Source organism: Periplaneta americana, chromosome 12 (genome assembly GCF_040183065.1).
Source record: "Periplaneta americana isolate PAMFEO1 chromosome 12, P.americana_PAMFEO1_priV1, whole genome shotgun sequence".
NCBI classification, from domain to species: Eukaryota; Metazoa; Arthropoda; class Insecta; order Blattodea; family Blattidae; genus Periplaneta; species Periplaneta americana.
The window spans coordinates 55,405,247-55,425,729 of NC_091128.1; the positions used below are offsets into that span (position 1 = coordinate 55,405,247).

Below are 20,483 nucleotides of genomic sequence, written 5' to 3' on the forward strand. Positions count from 1 at the left end.
GAGAATTTATACATAAATATAATAATGCAATTCAATTATAACATATAATACATTTGAGAATTAAGGAATAAATATAATTTTTTATAATGCAAGTTAATCAAGTAATTGAGAATTGATACAGAAGTGCACTTTGTGATGTTAAAGTAATAAATAAATGTTTTGATGGAGGTGCATATTATGTTTACGATTTTGTAGATTATTTTGTTGATGGCATGGCTGTGGATCTCGACGGCTTGATTGGCTGCCGAAAAGGTGAGCGGAGTTATCTTCCGATCTAGAGATGTGTGTGTTCGCGTCTTGTTAAGAGTTTTTTTTGTTTCTTTTTTTTGTCTTAGTTCGGAAGTCCCCTTAGGTAGTCAGAAAGGCGTGCACAGATACATGTCCAGGTGTGAGGAGATGCTACGCGAGCCACCAAAGCCAATTTTTTTTCCAAATTTATACAACAGAATTATTGAACAGTAGTGGCGGACCATTATTAACTTCCCCTTCATGATCCTGTGACTCAACGTGTCGAAGGGGTGGCAACAAGGAAATGTGCCGGGATTACGAAGTTTGGTGTATAGTACGTAATGGTGTATAATATTTTGTGAAAGGATTTTATAAAACTGAAATCTGTCAAATTGGCAATGTTTGGTAATACCAGGTAATACTAACCTGATCATCTGTCAAGTTTCATGGTCTCATGCAGAAAAACATGAGTTTGTTAGTGTATGACTTTCCAGTTGGGAAAATCGTTCGTTTCAGGAGCTAAAAATGTGATTTGTATAAACGTTAATAAAATCTATAAATTCCAACCAATTGCACTAATTCTTTCACAAAGTATTTAATACGCGTGTCTACACCGGTATCTATCATTGGTTTCGATTTTCGAGCCAAACAAAAAGTTCGTAAAAATTTAGTTTTTGTGAGATTTTAAGGCATATAAACACGAATAAAAATTACAAATACCATCGGATTCTTCTAATTTAAAAAAAAATATATATTAAATTCGTGTGTCTGCAGACATTACGTATTATTCAGGATGCAACTGAATATAACATCTTTTCTAAGACTAAATGTGGTGCAAAATTAGGAGTTGAAGTTTCACTTCAGACATATATGCGAATGCGTCCATAAATTGCCTAGGGACAATTTCTATCACAATTCAATGTAAATAATGTTGCGTGAATTTCGTTAAATGCTATTTTTGTACGATATTTTGTGATTTTTAATACATGTATAAACCAAAAAAGAATTCTCTCAATTCGTGTTCTGAGGCACATTTTCTTGGCGAAACAGGATCGATCCATCCATAGCGAACTTCTATTGCAAATTTATGCTTTATTTAGATACTGTTTCAGGTGCTTTGTGGAGAATGATACGTTGTGCCGAGAGATGCTGTGGATTATAAAGTGTACAGATGCATAACACCAAATGGACGTTTGTTAGTAAGCGTTTAATAATTTCCATTTTTACACAACCTATCATATTGTATAGCATTATTGGTAATTTTATTTTATGCTCGGTCTAATTTATTTTGAATTAGCCTACTAAAACTATTTCTAGGGCATTATATTCAAACTAAAAATAGTGAAATATATTAACTTATAGTTAAGATCTGATAAATTAGAAGACTAAATTTTCTAAAAGCATTTTTGTTCTGTCGAATTTCAGGTCATATTGATAATAGTGGTAAACAGGTTGAAATTGTAAGAGTAACATTTAAATTACTTTCATAGAAATGATATTGCAGATGTTCGTTCATGCGAAATTGTTTTTGTAGAATAAAACTCAGATTTAGTGACCTATTTCTGGGAAATTTTAATTTTATCAAGGAAATAAAAAATGTGGTTTTTATAGTGAAAAGTAACTGCAGTTGAAATTCTGGACGGAGTTTGACTCGACATTGTTGATACGCTATTTCTTGCGTCACTCGGATTTTTCTGGAATGGTATAAATCTTCTAGTCTTTAATTTTAAATTTTTTTGTCTCTAAAATTTCGATAACTCTGTAACTTCACTTTGCATCATTGACTTCTTAGGTCTAGTGCACGAAAGTGGATATTGGCATTGCTCGAACTACTTTTTGAATGATCTGCAATGATTTTTGCTGTCTTAAATGCTAATTTTGACTACATCTTGGTCACATTCCTAGTGACTCTATTCCTTCTGGATGTTTATGGCTTGAATGTTCAAAAGAAAGAATTGTTGATTTGTTTGACTCTTACTTTTAGTAAACTGCAGTGTTATCCACTTTGTGTGCAGTATACTGACGTTTGGTTACAAATTTCTTTAGTTGGAGCTCCTATCCGAAGCGAAACTCCTACTCAACGTTAAGGTGTATCGAAAAAATTAAATTTCGAATTTAAAAAACATCGAGTGCGGAAGTTGTCATATCTGACAATTATGCACAAAAAATTAAACTCTAGATTAAATTTTCACCGAGGCGCAAAGCCTTTAAAGTTTTATAGAACCCACTAAAAAGTTGAAAAAAATTACATTCTATAATACTGAATACTAAGAACGTTCAGATGTTATAAATGTTTGTATACATGACAGAACAGACACTTCCAAACTGGCAATGCAATATACTTCAAATCAGGGTGCGTACTGTGTAGAGGGGAATGATAAGGGATGGTTATCGCTTCTGCTTTGTCACAGATTTTCTGTTCGTCAGTCTCTCGAGCCTTTGCTTGTAGTACGTAGTATGTGTTTTGAGTGTTGCGTATGGTTTTTAATGGCGAAATCTACACCAGTAAATTAAGAAAAGACCCGCCAGGGCGGAGAATATTTTTGGTACCGTACCCCAAAAGAATTAGATAAAAGAAGACTCCGAATCTAGCGAGATGTAATAAGATAATCTTCACTCGCATAGACTTAAAAGAAGTAAAGAACCTGCAGTATTTGTAATGCAAAAAAATTTGTAAATAAAGTAGTGAGTACACGGAAACACGCTTCAATCCCTTTCGTTGCCATGAGAACAATAACAGATATCAAATTATCATAATAAAGTTAGCCTAAGAATTTATTAAAAACAAGAAAAAAGCAGAAAATCTAATGAATCTAAACTGGACTGTATAAGACGTAACAGCTTGATTATCGCAACATGCAAATGCCTTGACTTTGCGAACTGCAAATATGAAAAGTCTTGAAAAATAACATAAAAGGAAAGTAATTTCCTGGTCGATCAACGGACATGTAGAAAGATGGCGATTGGAAATCTGGACAATGCAACAAAAAAAAAAAAAAAAAAAAACTGCAAAAATAAAAGTAAGATCCATGAAACGTAAATGAAAAGAGCTGCAGAGTGTACTATACAATAGAGCAGCTCATCGGAAGAAAATAATTTGGATCCGGATTTCACTTGGAAATATCCTTTGGAACCCGTGTTTTAGAAGCACGAAGAACTTTGGCAAGGAGAAGTATTGAAAGACTTCGCAAGTTTCTAGTGCCATGGCCAAGAAATATATGGACTTGACTGAAACAAGTGCAGTGTCGCGGAGATACTAGTGATGGCTCATATAAAAACTGAGGAACTTTTAAAAATGCTGAGCGACTTAAATTTAGAACAAATTGATGTTCCTGTTTTCCCTTGCCACATACACACACAGGCAGTTGAAAGACTAGTAAAAGTGGTCAGTGATGCTGCTTCTTCTGTATGTGGCTGTGATGCAAGAGATGCATACATTCGTTCCAAGCTTGGTTGAAGGAAAGAATTGTCAAAGTATGAAAACAAGTGAGTATTTTTCACCTAGGCTGGAGTAATACTGACAACCGAAAGCAAATAATGAATGGGTGGGTGAGCGGGAGGAACTCGATAGCAGCTACCTCCCCGTGATGAGTTCTGGGTTGTTAGTCTGAAAATATTGTTAAGAGTTCTGTTCAGTTATCTGGCTACTTAAGTAATATTAACATTTTTAAAGTACCAGAAAATATAATAGTACATTATGCAACGAGCCTATAATGATAGTAATTAAGACGCAACTATGTTTGTTTATGAAACGAGCGCAAGCGAGTTTCATGATTTTCATACGAGCGTCTTAATTACCATTATAGGAGAGTTTCATACGACTTTTTATGCTCGACCATATTTCTAACTTGAAATTATTCAGAATTATTCATTTTATTTGTATCTAACTGAAGAGCGGAACTGACCTTGTGCAATATCACGTAAATTGTGAGATGTGCGCAGACGCGAAAGTATTGATTTTTTCCGAGGAACAGATCTCCATATTGACCTTGATAGCCTGTAACCTACAGAGTAAACTAAATATTAACCTTGATATAACCTTGAAATTAAATTAGATATTGAAAAACGAGATGACAAATTGAATTTATTTGATTATTATTTACAATTAACGCTAATTATTATAGTAACAGAACATAACCTTCTGCGACAGTATTGGATTTCCAGACTCCGTGAAGTTTCCCTCGTCTTTCGATTGCATATCCGAGAATAATCGAAGACCTGAACTTTAATGAATAGGTGTACTTTAATGACATGCATTAAAGGACTGCTACCAGGTGTATAATTACTACATTTTGGCATGGTCGAGTATAAAAAACATAATGAATATTAGTCTATAGCAAGCAAAGAGATGTGAAATTATTTAAATATATATTTAGATAAAATTCTTAAACTTTAAAGCTAATGCGCCCCGGCTAGAAATCTTCGTATGAGATCCAAATTTGGAAGAGGCAATAATTAACCTATAAAAAAACTTTTTAGACCCCACTTTTTAAATTTCTTGAAACAAAATTTAACCACTTATTTCGATACACCCTACTCAACGTACCAGCTAACTCAAAGGATATTGCTTTCCTATGAAAGCCATAGTCTACACCAAGATAGCTCTAATAAGCACTTCATCCGCAGACTTATTCTGGTTTGAGACTTGGTTAGTTCTCTCGTGTCTTTTTCTTTAAGACAGTTTTGAGGGAATTATTTGATAAAGTGAACAGGAGTTTATGGGATGTAAATACATTAAATAGGCTTGTTATAATTTATGAATTGTTTCAAGTGACATGTATTTTCCTAACATCGCTAGTTGCATTCATTAGTGTTAACTGAAAGATTCCTTCACTTCTGTTGTACAGAAAACTGTACGATCGTTTTTTCATTTAACTTCGGTTCTCAACTTTGAATAATTTCCTGTTCAGATTTTTAATCAGTCCTTAGTGTAAATAGATGATAGAAACCGCAACGCTGCAAACTACGCCCACGGACTTATTACTCGTAGGTTCCGTTTACGTAGAGATGATTATCGAACTATTATGTAAAGTATTTAATGTAAGAGTCGAAATACTGCAGAGTTGAGAAACGGGATGCTGATACCGCCGCCTTGTTTATTGCATCAGTTAAGAAATGTGATTTGGTCAAACTTCTTCGTCGATCAATCTATTTAAAAATATTTACAAAATGCTCTTCAGATTAGGGCTGTTAAGCCAGACGATAATTGTGAAAATACATTCATATTAGCAACTGCAGTTACATAATTTTCTTTGCTCATTATATCCTCTTTGTACTCTCCAAATTATGTGCTGAAAGTTTTGATATATAGCCTTAAATTCTAGAGAGAAAATGGAAAACTTTTTCTACATTTGACTCTCTTTATGGTCAAAAACTGTCTTAACTTGAAAGAATGTAACATCACTAATATGATGGTAATATTTCAGGAAAGGTACGAAGTTCCTGGTTCCTCGAGTCTGGTGATGGCATGTCAGGAAGTTAGCAGCTTGTACAACCATGTGCGTTAACACAGGAATGTGGGACAACTCGTGTGGAACCAAGATTGGAACAAGAAAAGAGGTTTTCTTCAGTGTGACAATGCAGTGTTAACTGCAGAAAAACTGTCCTATGTTTTTCTGTGACGTGTAAACATTGTAATTTTAAGAAAATAAATCGGTTCATGTTTTTTAATCTTACTGGAATTTTTGTGTATCGATATAAAAAAAAAACTTTTAAAATTCCCAGAATCCGTAAATCTTTCAACAGTAAGGGTCGATTTCATCGAACTTATTTAAATGTCATTTAAAATGTTTCTTTTACACTTAAAGGGACAATGCAGTTCACCAATACAAATTGGTCTTTAAGCTCTCATTAAACTACATTAAAGTAAATTGGTCAATATTTAGTAATTAAAATGATAATCCTGCATTAAAAATTTCCATAATGAGAATGATGGACTTGTTTGAACATGATTTCTTACCAAGATGGGCGAGGATAATTTCCGAAAAAGATTATTTTAATGCAAAGGACGAGAAAGATTACCTGGTTGTTTTTTTTTTTCAGAGGTATTTCCCAACTGTAAAGTGAAGGTCATAGATTACCTGGCAAATCCTCTGCCTCATCTCGCTAAATATTTCGCTGTCACCAATCTCATTGACGCTAAATAACCTAGTAGTTGATACAGAGTTGTTAAATAAAAAACTAAAAAAAAAACAACCATAGGTGTGGATACTTTTTAGTGTACCAGATGAAACATTGATGTATGTTTCAGCTTAGGTGAAAATAAGTAGAGAAATCTTAATTTTCTGTATATTGTTTCATAGTTCAAAGGTTTCAATTTCCTGGTAAATAATACATTGAGTTACTACAATATTTTACTGGCGATGCGTGAGAGTTCCTCATACGTCCGATTTGTAACGAATACAAGTTTGTTTGGTTGTACGTTCTCCAGTATTCATGCATCATGTTTTGACAGTTTTTCTGAGATTCTTCTGTTTATTAGAGATTAATTTATACATCTTGATTACACAACTTTCAGCACGATATCATAAATATTCTTACATGACATAGAACAGACATAATTATTTATGTTAAAACAAATACGCAGACAACATACATATTGGTACAGATACGTAGACGACATAATACTATACGAAGGAAACAAGACAGATTCAAAACCTACATCAACACACAAACAAAATACATCTAAACTGCACTACACAGTAGAAACTGAAAGCAATAAATCTACAAGTTTTCTAGACATCACAATAACAAAAGTTAACACCCATTGAAAATCTACAGAAAACCAACACACACTACACATCCAATCACCCAACACAAGCTGGATTCCCAGCAATGGTACAGACTACTCAACTTACCAATGAGCCAACAAGACTATAAAGAAGAGTTAAACACAAATACATAGCACAAGAAAACGGATACAACCCCAACATAATGGACAACACAAGACGAAACAGAATTACGAAGAACAGAAAAACACAACGCAAATACAAGAAACAAAAAATACTTCACACTAACATACGAAAAAAAATAAGATTGCAACCTTATTCAAGAAATTAAAATTACAACATTGCATACAGAACACAAAACACGCTACAAAAGCATTTCAACACAAATACAACCACACAGGTGTATGCAAACTCAAATGCAATACTTGCAATAACTTCTACATAGGACAGACAGGCAGATCATTTCAAACACGTTACAAAGAACACAGCACAGCCATAACCAATTCACAAAACATTTCCACATACGCAGAACATATCACAAATGCCAACCACTTACAGAAACATAAACAGACATGGAAATTCTACAGCTCCAACCAAAATACCAGAAACTAAACACTAGAACAATATGAAATATAAGGCACACACACACCTGCAAAAAAAATCCTCAGCACACAACTCAATTTCAGAAAACGCACAATTTTTTGACCACACACACACACACACACACACACACACACACACACACACACACACACACACACACACACACACACACACACACACACACACACAAGGCGCGAAAACCATCAGTTCTGATAAGTCCACAGGCTGAAACTAGTGAAGAAGGTAACCTAGTTAACACGTTAAAGCATATACGTACAGTAAATACTTTATATTCTGAAATTAATTTATAGCTTATTCCAACATTACTTCTGTATGATCTAGCTTTTACTGTAATTTCAGTACTAAGCGATGAGAATTTGAATGTAACCAAGATTAACGGATCTAAGGCATAAAGAGATTGTGTGAAGAGTAGGCTTTCAGAACAAAATGTCTCGACAAAAGATAAAAAAAATCGCAAGGAATTTCTTGAATTGCAACTCAGATATATTTCATGCAGTTTAGTTCTATTTCTTGAAGTGCCCAAAGTAGAACTTTTCAAGACGCGTACTTGAAGAGAGTGTTTATTACTTACGTAGATCGTTCTAGACTTAAGAGACATGAAAAAAGCTTACAGGTTGAATATCTTGTAACTCTGGGCTTCAAATATCTCGAAACTCCAGTCGCCTTGTAGATATCAGGTAATTGTAACCACCTGTGTGGTTCACTTATAAGGAAGATAGGGCAGGCTCTTGTCCTCAGAACGTGAAATTGTCCTCGAAGGCGGATGAACTAGGCAAGTCACGGCATAAGGATGCGAAAGGTAATGAGAAACCATTGCATTAAAAATCAAAATGGATTTCCCTAGTAGGATCATCATGGCTGAGTACCATGCAAAAACTTCAGTATCTTGGCAATATGAGAATTGGAAAAAAATATCAGCTACTTCAAAGTATTCTTCAGGGTGAAGTTGGAGGGAGAACGGGTGTCGGCAGAAGACTAATATCATGGTTGAACTTTGCATCATGGTTCAAGAAATCCTGCTATTGAAATGTTTATTGAATTCTTACGTAACACATTGGGAATAATAACATGACTTTCTTCATCGAAACAATTTTTTAATTTTATCTGATGCTCCACTGTACGGTAGAGATGAACAAATGTTGCTCTCGCTCGCCGTGTTCGTTGCACTTGTCCTTCGAGTCTCGTCTCTTAGCTCTCGTGCGCTTCCAGTCTTGCTCATCATTCTCGAAATAGCATTTGGTCGGAGTGGAAAGATTTCGTAACTTTGAATAACATACAAAATGTTTAATTGGTACAAAAAGGCAAAACAATATCATAGGTACCCAAATGTTCTGGTTCTATTATCAGATATTACCAATGGTGATATAAATAGGAAACAATTCTCAAATAAATTTGCATTTCTAAGAAACATAAAACATAACGTTAAATAGAGCATTCATATATTTTTTTTTACTTGAGATTGTACATTTGGTCTCAAACATATGAAAAGGGCCTAATAATTAAATAAAGATTGAGGAACGAATTATTATACACTGAAAGGTAGAGATGATGTTACAAATAGTTACTTGATTGTTGCCAAAATAGACAAAAGTTCAGTCTGGTGTAAACAGCTGTGGCGATTCAAGGCTACTTGACTTTCGAGAGTTGACCACTCCCGATTAGAGCTCTACATTACTACTACTACTACTAATGATGATAATGCTGTTACTACTACTACTAATAATAATAATGTTGCTGCTACTCCTGCTGCTGCTGCTACTACTAGTACTACTACTACCACCCCCGCCACCACCACCACTGCTAATAATAATAAATCTTCTCTAGTGCAAAAAAGCTAATATCTACAATCACAATTTTATTAGATGTTGACGACGTGGGTCATCTAATAGGCTAAGTTAAATTAATTGATGGACGACTGTAGAGGCTAAGATCATTTTGGTCGCAATAGGGAAAAGAGTAGAGGAAATATACTGCGCACTCTGTTATCTTAGCTCTTCATACTCTCACTCAGGGCAGCACCCGATTGTGATCAGTTGGCAACAGGAGCACAGATCATGAGGACCGTGTTATTTCTCGTGATATGTGTCGTCGCTGCGGTGTCCGCACAGACCGCCCCGAACTCCACGTGGTGGCCGTGCTCACAACTCACACCTTACGGGAATTTTGAATTGAATCAGGTGAGGGTTAAATCGGAGTTGTACAGTAAGCTATAACAACATTTTTTTTGCAAAATTTAAGTGATCATTTTTTTATACTTTCCTGAATATTTATGAACTCCCTAGTTCTAAAACGTCAAGCTGGCTACATTCGTGACATGTGAAGTGGACAAATACGTGTTAGGATACTTTCTCCGAGTACATTTTCAACTTAACATGATAATTGCCATTGCCACCAGAGTAGCTCATGTGATTGGCTCAATGTCTATTGATCTGGAGCTACGCTAGGGCGTGGATTCTATACCATCTTAAGCTAATTACCTAGTTGGATTTTTTTCGAGGTTGTTCCCAACTATAAGACGGACGTCAGGTAATCACATGGCAGTACTCGGCCTCACACCGCCAGATATCTCCCTGTGACCAATTTCATCGATACTATAATAACTTAGTTGATACAGCGTCGTAAAGTAACGAACTAAAAATTACTTCAATATTACTTTATGATCTTCTCACTGAATCTTGAAAATAGTAGTGAAATAAGTAAAAGAAATATATTAGCAAATGAATTAAGTAAGACATAATGTAAGTATGAATACGCCTATAGGCCTACGTGTGTACGTGTGTGTACTGTATACATACATACATACATACATACATACATACATACATACATACATACATACATACATACATACATACATACATACATACATACATACATACATACATACATACATACATACATACATACATACATACATACATACATACATACATACATACATACATACATACATACATACATACATACATACATACATACATACATACATACATACATACATACATACATACATACATACATACATACATACATACATACATACATACATACATACATACATACATACATACATACATACATACATACATACATACATACATACATACATACATACATACATACATACATACATACATACATACATACATACATACATACATACATACATACATACATACATACATACATACATACATACATACATACATACATACATACATACATACATACATACATACATACATACATACATACATACATACATACATACATACATACATACATACATACATACATACATACATACATACATACATACATACATACATACATACATACATACATACATACATACATACATACATACATACATACATACATACATACATACATACATACATACATACATACATACATACATACATACATACATACATACATACATACATACATACATACATACATACATACATACATACATACATACATACATACATACATACATACATACATACATACATACATACATACATACATACATACATACATACATACATACATACATACATACATACATACATACATGCATGCATGCATGCATGCATGCATGCATGCATGCATGCATGCATGCATGCATGCATGCATACATAGGGTCTTTTAAAGCCTACCCTAACGGGACTTTACCTTAGCGCAGTGGTTCCCAACCTTTTATGACTGACGACACACTTTACTGATCGTCCACGATATCGTGACACACATATTTAAGTTTAATAATAATAGTAATAATGATAATAATAATAATAATCAGTACAATTTTCTGGAGAAAAAGGTAGTGGTACTGTTGAATATTTTATTGTGCACTAGAAGATTAATTACTGTTAACTGCACGGGAACTATAAAAATTGGAGATTTATCTTTCGAAGAGGTGGAAAAATTCAAATATCTTGAAGCAACAGTAACAAATATAAATGACACTCGGGAGGAATTAAACGCAGAATAAATATGGGAAATGTCTGTTATTATTCGGTTGAGAAGCTTTCGTCATCTAGTCTGCTGTCAAAAAATCTGAAAGTTAGAATTTATAAAACAATTATATTACCGGTTGTTCTTTATGGTTGTGAAACTTGGACTCTCACTTTGAGAGAGGAACAGAGATTAAGGGTGTTTGAGAATAAGGTTCTTAGGAAAATATTTGGGGCTAAGAGGGATGAAGTTACCCGGAGAATGGAGAAAGTTACACAACGCAGAGCTGCACGCATTGTATTCTTCACCTGACATAATTAGGAACATTAAATCCAGACGTTTGAGATGGGCAGGGCATGTAGCACGTATGGGCGAATCCAGAAATGCAGATAGAGTGTTAGTTGGAAGGCCGGAGGGAAAAAGACTTTTAGGGAGGCCGAGACGTAGGTGGGAAGATAATATTAAAATGGATTTGAGGGAGGTGGGCTATGATGACAGAGAATGGATTAATCTTTCTCAGGATAGGGACCAATGGCGGGCTTATGTGAGGGCGGCAATGAACCTTCGGGTTCCTTAAAAGCCGTAAGTGAGTAAGTAAGTAGTAGTAATAATAATAATAATAATAATAATAATAATAATAATAATAATAATAATAATAATAACCAGTACATTTTTATGGAGAAAAAAATGGTGCAACTGCAGAATATTTTATAGCGGACTGGAAGATTAATTACTGTTAACTGCACGCGAGTTTCGTCGTTTTTAACCTCCTTTTCGTCCAACCTCCTTTCAAGATATAAGCGGAATTCAAAGAAAAATTATACGAAAAACATAGTTATTCACACATATTCCGGTTCCATGATGAAAAATGCAACAAGAAGGTGCCGGGACGCCGTTACAGCGCGTTCCGCCAGAAAAAAGCACTGATAACTTCTCTGTAGGTCGGACATCCAGTGTTGTAGATAGGTCGATGTTAACACGCAACCGAAAATTCTAAAAGAACAAGCGGCAACTTGAGTGGCATTAGAAAAAAAAGAAGGTATGTGTCAAAAATCTGAACCTATCTATGTGGATGTCCGATAAGAACTTTTATTATTGTTTTTGAAAACTCGTCTATTTAAATTGATGTGAAGTCTGCGCTTGGGGAGTTGCACAGACTTTCCCTGTACGTGGCCTTATACAGGGACATCATTTTATTTTTACTTCAATTTTTATTGTACCTGAGTTTTTGAATGTACTTCACTCCCACCCCTTCTACTAATGGAGTTCAACCGTCCTCCACACAGAATCAAGACTGCATATTCAGTCATAGTAGCCTTACGGTCATAGTAAACAGAACGTTCCAAAAATATGTTCGCGTTTTCCAGTGACGAAGGAGCTTTCAATATTGTATCATTTTCGCACAGATACTATCGTCCATTTGCCTACGTCGCATCCCGGTTTCCTCCACCAGCTTCTATTCACCCCTCTGTAAAGCCTAGTGGCTGGGCTGTCTTAGCTCTTTTTTGAGAACATTAATTTATGTTAGAAATTGGACGTCTACGTAATATTATACAACTGTTTAAATTAACTTAATAAAAGGACCTCGTTAAATAATTAACTGTCACGTGATTTCCCCCTTTCTACAACCCTGCGACATAACGACTTGGACGGACAGTAGATAGCATGTCTCAGTAATTTTCTCTCTTCGGATCGGGCAGAAGTGAAGATTGAATTTATAGTACGGAAGGTACTCTTTTGTAGAGTAGGTACATAATTATTTTAACATAAGTTACTAGTACGAATGACGAAACTGGTAAAATAGTCTATAGTGCGATAATATGCACAAAAGAACTGAAGCCCGTATCGAAATGAACGGCCACCATTTTCAAAAATGTGTTTAAATATTCATATTATGATTATTTTTCAATTTAACTTCATTTTCTATAGCTAATGTGCTGTAGACAGTATAATATACACTGCATAATGAATAGCCTATGTCCGCATGGACAGATCAGTTCATGAGTAAAAACACTCAGTGTTATTTCTACTGTATCTTGATTAAACAAAAACCTAATGAAAATTATCAAACTCAAAAGCGTGATATTTTCTAGTTTACGTAAATGGATTAACTACTTTTCTTCCCTCCTATACCTAGCCTATACCTAGTAAACTGATTTGTTTGTATATTTACGCCAGTATCATCGAACGCCAGTCGCGGAAGGGGGTAGCGAACTGTGTTTTCGGTTCTCAACCTTTCATTCAAAGGTATAGCCAGGTTAATATTAGAAATGTTAGTAAAAATAAAATGATGTCCCTGTAGTTGATAAACTGAACTGAGCACTGTTGCAGGTATTCACGTTTCATTGGTAAAGTCTGTCTCAAAATAAAATGTACCACATCAAAGATTTCATTGCAAATAAAAAATGCGTTGTAGAGACTTTTTGGATAGCATAAAATTTATTTTTGAATTTCATAATTTCGCGGCACATTCTATGGAGTTGCCCGACACACCAGTTGGAAACCCCTGCCTTAGCGTACCAGAAATAATCAGATAAACGAACTACATAACAATTTGATAAACACAATATGGAGCAAATAATGAATAACATAATTCATTAAAGCATAAGAATATATTACAGACTTTCGGATCAGTGGAGGGAGAGAATAAGGTCAGCTTTCAGGCTTCTAAGGTGAAGATAAGTCCTGAACGCTGACCTTGACCTCTCCCTTCAATGATCCAGTGTAAGTCCATAAATGCGTGAATAATGAATAAATACAGTGTTATTATAAATAATCTTTCTGATTACAAACTTGAATAACTTGGTTAAATAACACTCAGATAGGCCTACATGAAAGTGGTATCAAATGAAAGGGAAACTCAAAATGATTTGTTACCCACTTGGTTCACATCATCAAATCACTCAATGTCAGCTTCCTGTGTCACGTGACACACATCGAGTCTGTATTCTAATTCCTGCCATACACGTAACATTGTACGATTCACTAATGTAATGGCTTCTGTGATATGGACACGAAGGGCCTGGATGGTAGGTAGTAAGGTGGCTAATACTGGTGACAGACTACAGTCACTAATCGCGATTATCGACCTAATCGCGATCGGGTTTGTAGTGTGTCACCACAGTCTACTATATACAGTCACGAAGCTTGAGTTTTGAGGGTGCTAGAAACAATAGACTGTGACGATACTATTTTGCATTGCCTGTAATGAGGCGATATTAGCGATCCTAGTGGTGAGCAACTATCTAATGTTTGCATATTTACTACGTATTGAGCTTCGCGACTGTATATACTAGACTGTGGTGTCACCGTCCCGATCGCGTTCAGGAGCTTAATCCTGTTTCCAGAACAAGATAATCGTGCTGAGGCACGGCCCAGTGGACGAAAGTAACATTTTAGTAATCTTTGGTTTCGAATCACCTAGATTTATATTATTTAGGAAGTCGTGGTAGCTTTTGCCCTTCCATTGTATTATATGAAATAGAAACGAAAATGAATGGCTAGAAAATGAATTTGGCTACTATTAGACGTAGTGGAGAAATTTAATGCAGATGTGAGAAAAGTAAAAAGAAATATATTAACAAATGACAGACGAATTATTCATATTTCATATATATATATATATATATATATATATATATATATATATATATATATATATATATATATAGAGCAATAGAAGGCTGCTGAAAGATGTTTCATTTCAGTAAATAATGGATTACAAATTGGAACTGGTTTCTTTTTCAGATTTTCAATTTAAGTCTCCATTACGACGCTATCGTTGAGGTTAGGGTTGCTTTAAAAATATGTTTTATTACAAAATAATATATATTTTTGGCATTATATAAATTTTATAGGTTATAAAATCTCTTTTGAAAATAATATAAAATATAGTAATGATATAAATTGTATCAGTTTACATTGTAAAGCATATAACAATTTTAACAAATAAATTGCCATATGAAGCTACAAAAAAAAAAAAACAATGAAAAACATCAAAAGAAAGTATGAACTTTAGGTGTTGTCCAGGAGGGAAACAAACATATACGTATGTACATAGAGAAAATTGTTTCCTCTATGTTAATTCAGCTGTTGGCCAGACGGGACCAAGTGTGTCACCACATTTTCGGTAATCGCGATCGGAGCTAACCGCGATAATGCTAATCGCGATTAACGACTGTAGTCTGTCACCAGTATAACACACGTGTTGTATGACAATACTCCAGAGAAAAAAGTCACAGGATGTAAGATCGGGGGAACGTTGAGGCCAACGCAAACGCTCACTATCGTCACGGTCATCACGCCCAGTCCATCTCCTCGGTAGTTGCCTATTCAGTTCACGTCTGATATTTAAGTGGTAATGGGGTGGTATCCCATCCTGTTCCAAATTAAACCTTGGATATCCTGCTTCACATTTGCTTCGCTTACTGATGGACGACCGGTTGACTTTCGCTTACAGATTCATCCCCTTGCTTTGAAGTCAGCGTACCACTCACGGATACTGGGCCCACTGGGATCATCTTCAGCAAACTTCCTTCTGAAATTACGTTGCATAGTGACAACTAAACGGCGGGCTTGGGATACCTTTACGGCGACAATAGGTTGATGCACAACGGAGCTTACACATGTGACATTACTCTCGTAGGTGGGTCATTTGCAAAATTTGTATAACAAATGGATGAGCGAGAACGTCAAAATTAAAGTACTATTTAGTGCATATTCTGCATGTATTAATATAGTGCAATGTCTCTGCCATAGTAATCAGCCACTGTACACTCACCTTGCTTTACAGCACTGTTTTGAAATGTTATATGTTATATTTTATTTAACGACGCTCGCAGCTGCAGAGGTTATATCAGCGTCGCCGGATGTAACGGAATTTTGTCCCGCAGGAGTTCTTTTACATGCAAGTAAATCTACTGACATGAGCCTACTGTTTTGAATGATGTAACAGACATGACATGGAGTAACAGATATGACAGGTAACAGACATGACAAAGCAAACAAGCATGTGCGAACCTAAAATTTTTTTGCTTAAAAATCTTCAAAATAGTAACTTAACTACTGCACACGTGTACTATTATGTCCTCTTGAACTTGACTTCATATGTTATTTGTGGGAAACACAACATAAACATATCTGACAGAGTAAAAATGCACGCTTAGACTAAACATAAAGCAAGAGTATGACACACAAACTCGCCAAATCAAAATGGATGAACATAGCAGTACAATCAAAATAGGTCTTTTATTTATTTTTTTTATTGTCGTGATGTTGATTTGTACATAAGTTTCAGCCTTATATATAAATAAGGCTTTTACTTTAAAGTAATATAAGAAGATATTAAAATGATTTTTCGTTCTAACTTAGTTATCCTTTTCTTGAAGGCATTTAATTAAAAAATGGGTCTTTGTGCATCATCTTGGTTTGTGCTGACATCTGTGGGATTTCTTTTTCAACTGTGTATCCATAGGAACAGAATGGTGTAACATACCTGACTGACTTACTGGACTAGAGTAATTATGTAATCATATTTAAGGAAATATAAACTCAGACATAAATGAAGAAGTTTTGATAATATCAAATGTTTCTTTAATTTTTTTCTCAATTACATTATTAAACAAGCCTTTATCTGGACATAATCATGCTCCGTTTTAAAAACTTAGCTAGTATGGACACGGCATTTTAGCTGTCACTATGAGAATTTTATTTTATTCTCGTGAAATATTTCACATGAAGGAAATAATTCTTATGACATTTACTACATTAGTATTGAAACTATTCACTGTTAGGAATTTATAACTCTATCGTTATAAATGCAATAATGGGAAGGGTAAGAATTGATGGACATCATTTATTATACAGATTCTGCAAATGACCTAGGTACATTTTGTTTGGAACGAAAAATGATCTCTCAGCGTCCCGTTGAGCGCTCTAGGAACCGAACCTAAGCCAGCAGAGTACTGTGGGCAGTCATAGTGAACAGTTGTCTGAAGTTAGTGTCGAGGTTGTTTGTCACAGTGTTTACGTGTACAATAGAGCGTCTCGTTTAGGCACAGTGAAAACGTAAACAAAGTGCAGGTAACGTGTGGGGAGGTCGAGCCGTACGATAAACACGAGGGATGCACAAGGTTTTAATCACAAGTAATTATATTAATTAACATTAATTGACATTATATTTTCCAAAAAAACACAAAATAAAAGAACACAAATTGCATAACATTATCATATACACATTTTAACAAACAAGGAATTGTAATGTTGAAATAATTCAATACAACAAATCAAATTTTGCTACTTAGATTATATGCTGTTGTTTTCAAGCAGCATATTTTATGGTCATGAATTTCATTAATTGTATGACTAACATAATATCACCGTCTTCTGTACTGTACCTGAATAAATTGAACTTTGAGAAGGGATAATTATTATGTTTAGGAAATAGTGTTGTCACTTCAGACCAATATACTGTACTTTTGTTAATTCGGCCACAATTTGTCAAATGTACCGTACATGACGAAAATTATGTTCTTTATGCAGCCATAGCTGCCGAACGCTCTAAAATTGAAATTTCATTAACCTAATAGCTCTGACTGGGACCAAGAGAAGGATATCAACTATGTTATCTCACGAATAATTTGACGAAAGATTCTTCGGCGAAATTTTACAATAATTTAAGCCTAAAGGGAAAAGAACATTTGACAGATCTATGAAGAACATGATAGACAAAACTTACTTGGAGATCGTAAAAGGCCACATAGGACAAATTCATAGAGAAGAATTATGATGAGGATGATGATGGTGTAATATGGGTTGTTGGTTCATTGCAATATGCAAAATATATGTAGTGCTAATCTACGTAGCTTTTAATTGTTTTGAATACGATAATTAAATTATGATTTGAATGTGAGAGAACTCTGGTACGAAGCTGTGGTAGTCTCGCAATTTAGCTGATGAGGCTGAATAAGATTATGAGAATTTCCCTGATTTCTCGAAGCTGGGAACCGAATTCTCAGTGTTCCGACTCTCGTTCAGCTTAAAATAAGTAATGAAATACCTAGAGTAAACACTAGAATTATAATCATAATTGATAATTGAGGACATCACCCGAATAAGGGCGTATACAGCAAAATGTAGTTCTGATATAAACTAATTTCAATGTTTGTGAGCTGTCAGATTCATCATAGCTGCTTCGAAAAAGTTTTTCATTACTGTTAAATAGTTCGAGGATATTTAAAATAAAATTATTGAAATATAACAGCAAATAGTATGTTCTGCTATTAGTAAATAAATATAATATGGAATTCTGTATACGCCCTTTTTTCCGGCGATAGTATGTTTTAATACTGTTTTTAATTATTCTGATGTTCTAGGTGTCTAACTTTGCATGAAAATTAATTATATATGGGAACATCTCGTACTTTATTAATAACTAGCCGTACCCGTGCGCTCCGCTGCACCCGTTAGAAATAAATATAAAGTAATTACATAATTCAAATAGGACATTTGATCCAGGGAACATTCCTGTTTGATGGAAGTATAAATCGTTTATTATGTTACTTAATTTAAATCGTATTAAAAAAATTAAAATGCGATCATCTTGATCCAGAGACCACTCATTTGGTCATACAAATTATTTTAGGAAATACAGGAAACGAATGTACAGAATAGCCTATAAAGTTTTCTGTGCATAAGAAGCTATTTTAATCTTACCTGTCCTCGATTCACTTAGAAGTTACTGTAATAGCATTATGTCTATCTAGAGAAACTACACTTTCCAATGGTGAATTAATAATTAATTACCTATACAAATCGGTTAATTTTTCTTCCGATATTACTTCATACAAACACAGAAACATTCTCTGTAGGCTATGTTTCATAGCTTTCGATTGTTATTGTCCAAGGCCCCTTATAGACGAAGTCATTTGTTTTTTTATTTCATTACACCGCCTTAGATGGCGTTGTTATTGTAATTTTGAAACTCATTTATCTCATTAAATATCAGTCCTATCAAAATTTTTCATAGAATAAAAGTTATCGGAAATTATTTTTAAAGAAACTTTTGTTATGTAATATTTTTCATGGAAATTAATAATAAGGGAGATATTTCGATTTATTTAATTCAAGCCCCCTTATAACCCCCCTTTTAAATAAAATATTTTGAATGCCATATAGCCTAAATTCTAAGTTACAACGAATTTAATTTATATTCCAATTTTCATATAAATCGGTTCAGCCATTATCGCGTGAAAAGGTAACAAACATCCAGACAGACAGACATACAAACAAAAATGTCAAAAAAGCGATTTTCGGTTTCAGGGCGGTTAATTATATATGTTAGGACCAATTAGTTTTGGAAAATCGAAAATTACCAGAAAAATTTCGGCTACAGATTTATTATTAGTATAGATTTTGTCTTAAAAAAGTAAAATAAAATAAATTCAATAAAATTAAATATACATTTACCATAACATATTAAATAAAATTATTTAATAATGACACAAGTAGGCCTACAAAATGACATTACATTTTTAGTTTATGGTTTTCTTGTTCTTATGCCTTTTTCTTCTTTATGCATCATCGCTATTGTTGCTAGAGTCATCTTCGTCATTGTGTGATGATGTCCTGGCTTTATTCAGCATTGAGTTCAACCAACTTTAGCCATCTTCATCTGAAAACTGTAAGAGGTCTCTTAAGTCCTTCACCTTGGAGGGTTTCAAAGGCACTGGGTTCAATTGTGTTGGACTCAAAAGTTTCAGCTGCGAAACTTCCATTCCCGTCTTCCAAATGTTGGAGGAAACAAATTATGCAGATAATGAGGTTCAAGCTGAAAATACCCCTGATGTAGTGTAAGTTATTGAAGTTGTTCATACTTTTGCATCATGATTGTATGAGGACGATTTAAGTGTGTACCACTTTTATCATTGAGAATGTCACCTG

At 34.4% G+C, this 20,483-nt stretch overlaps 1 protein-coding gene across 1 annotated transcript in view; it reads left to right on the forward strand.

Moving 5' to 3' along the window:
• Positions 1-212: 212 nt before the first annotated feature.
• Positions 213-20,483, forward strand: part of LOC138709963 (uncharacterized) — a 33,080-nt gene continuing 12,809 nt past the window's right edge. Inside the window, exons 1-4 of the mRNA XM_069840645.1 lie at positions 213-252; positions 1,654-1,688; positions 5,655-5,726; positions 9,572-9,757. Of these exons, the coding sequence (XP_069696746.1) occupies positions 213-252; positions 1,654-1,688; positions 5,655-5,726; positions 9,572-9,757 (333 nt within the window). The remainder of the gene's footprint in view (positions 253-1,653; positions 1,689-5,654; positions 5,727-9,571; positions 9,758-20,483) is intronic.